Genomic DNA, 1,642 nt, shown 5'->3' with positions numbered 1-1,642 from the left:
GCAACAGAGTCTCTGTCAGCAAGTTGAGGCGGTTGATGGATAAGTTATGACCGCCTCCTGCACTATATATGTGTAGAGCCACAGCAGTGTTAGTAACTCCGTAATGTAGCGCAGCAGCGCTCAAATGTAATTTCTGTGTTTTTTAAGAAAGAATGTGCAGCAGCATGAGCTCACATGAATGAAACCCTTTTTGCACAGCAGTGCAGGGATTGAAAAGTAAGTTAGAAGCAGCAGCAGCAGCTGAAGAATCACACAGAGCAGAGGAAAGCACGCAGCAGCGTGAAGAGGAAGAAGAATAATTTCAGAACAGTGAAATGCACAGCAGTGCAGAAATTTGAATGTAATTTGTTATTTATGTTCATTTGTGTGGAACAGAATCGTTCCTTAGTGAATTTCTGAAGTAGATGTTCAGCAATAGAAGTTTTGAAATTCCCTCTGTATGAGGAAGACAAATCTGTAACAGTTAGTTTATTTTGATAAATACGACTTAAATTTTTCCTGTTGCTGTTACACCGTCACCGTTGCTGAAACACCTCGTAACTCAAAAATTACTTGACGTCAAAAGTTTACGTTGCTGAAACACGACGATCAGCGTTGCTGAAACAGGAGCAACTGAAAAAAACTGTGTTGCTGAAACACCGTTTCCAGCAAGCGAATTTTTCTGTTTTTCTGTGTAAAAACAGAGTGCGATTTTTGTCTGTTTGTTATGGGATTTATCAGAAAATTCCAACAGTTCTTATTCACCAAACGAAGCACCTCAACACCAAGTTCATCCATTTTTTGCGCGAATGCTCAATACCCTACGCGCGGAGAGGCGAATGCAAACACAGTAACAGGTATAGGGCGTGCTGGTGAATGTAAGTTCAGAATTTGCTTAACGTCATATGCGCATAAGGTTGCGAGAGCAACTCCTAAACTGTGCCCAGTCAAAGTAACACTCAAGGCCTCGTCCTAAGAGTCTTATAATTTCTGAATCAACAGTCTCTCCTGTAGAAAAATAACAGTTCAGAAATCCCTTCTCTACTCGGACGCCCTTGTCCTTTAGACCATTAATAGTTGAGAATCGAATAGGAACTAAAAAATCTGTGAGATCTTGTATACATTCTTGACATGTTTGGGTTCCTCTCAACGCTATTATAATATCTCTCCGGCCCGCTCTTCGTATTTGTTGAGCATCTGTGCAGACCGCAATAAAGGCAATCCAAATTGGTTGCTCTATCTGCCTCCTAAATATAATATTAGTCTCAGCTTGCAAATTATCGGCCACGTTACAGTTACTATAAAATAATTCATCAGGGCTGTATTTACACCCACCATAATAACTCATGCAAGGCTTACTATCTAATGCATCATGGCATAACTTGTTGAAATGATAATTTCCAACTGCAGCGTCATTCAACAAAACCGCCATCTATTCCCCGCTATGACCGTTCTCTTCCCTCTGCGATGCGATTTTGATCGCATATCGCACATTATCCTGTTGCGCCCATATGTTTTCCGCGGATTACGATATTGCGATGCTACTTAATCGCAAATCCCATATCGCATTATATGTGTTTTAAGGTTTTGCTTCTACGACTGCCGATTGCAATTCTGCGATGCGATTCAATTGCAAATCGCAAATCGCACCAATATAATAGTG

The 1,642-nt window shown here is 40.8% G+C and overlaps 1 protein-coding gene across 1 annotated transcript; it reads right to left on the bottom strand.

Annotated features, from left to right (window-relative positions):
- Window positions 1-880: 880 nt before the first annotated feature.
- Window positions 881-1,411, bottom strand: LOC149214190 (phospholipase A1-Igamma3, chloroplastic-like). The gene has a single exon (XM_089389319.1). It carries the CDS (start codon window positions 1,409-1,411, stop codon window positions 881-883), a length of 531 nt encoding a protein of 176 aa, XP_089245445.1.
- Window positions 1,412-1,642: the final 231 nt, after the last annotated feature.

Source organism: Pinus tabuliformis, chromosome 1_1, assembly GCF_031772625.1.
Source record: "Pinus tabuliformis cultivar Carrire ecotype Pingquan chromosome 1_1, CPIR1, whole genome shotgun sequence".
Lineage (NCBI taxonomy): Eukaryota > Viridiplantae > Streptophyta > Pinopsida > Pinales > Pinaceae > Pinus > Pinus tabuliformis.
This window is presented reverse-complemented; position numbering and strand designations above follow the sequence as displayed.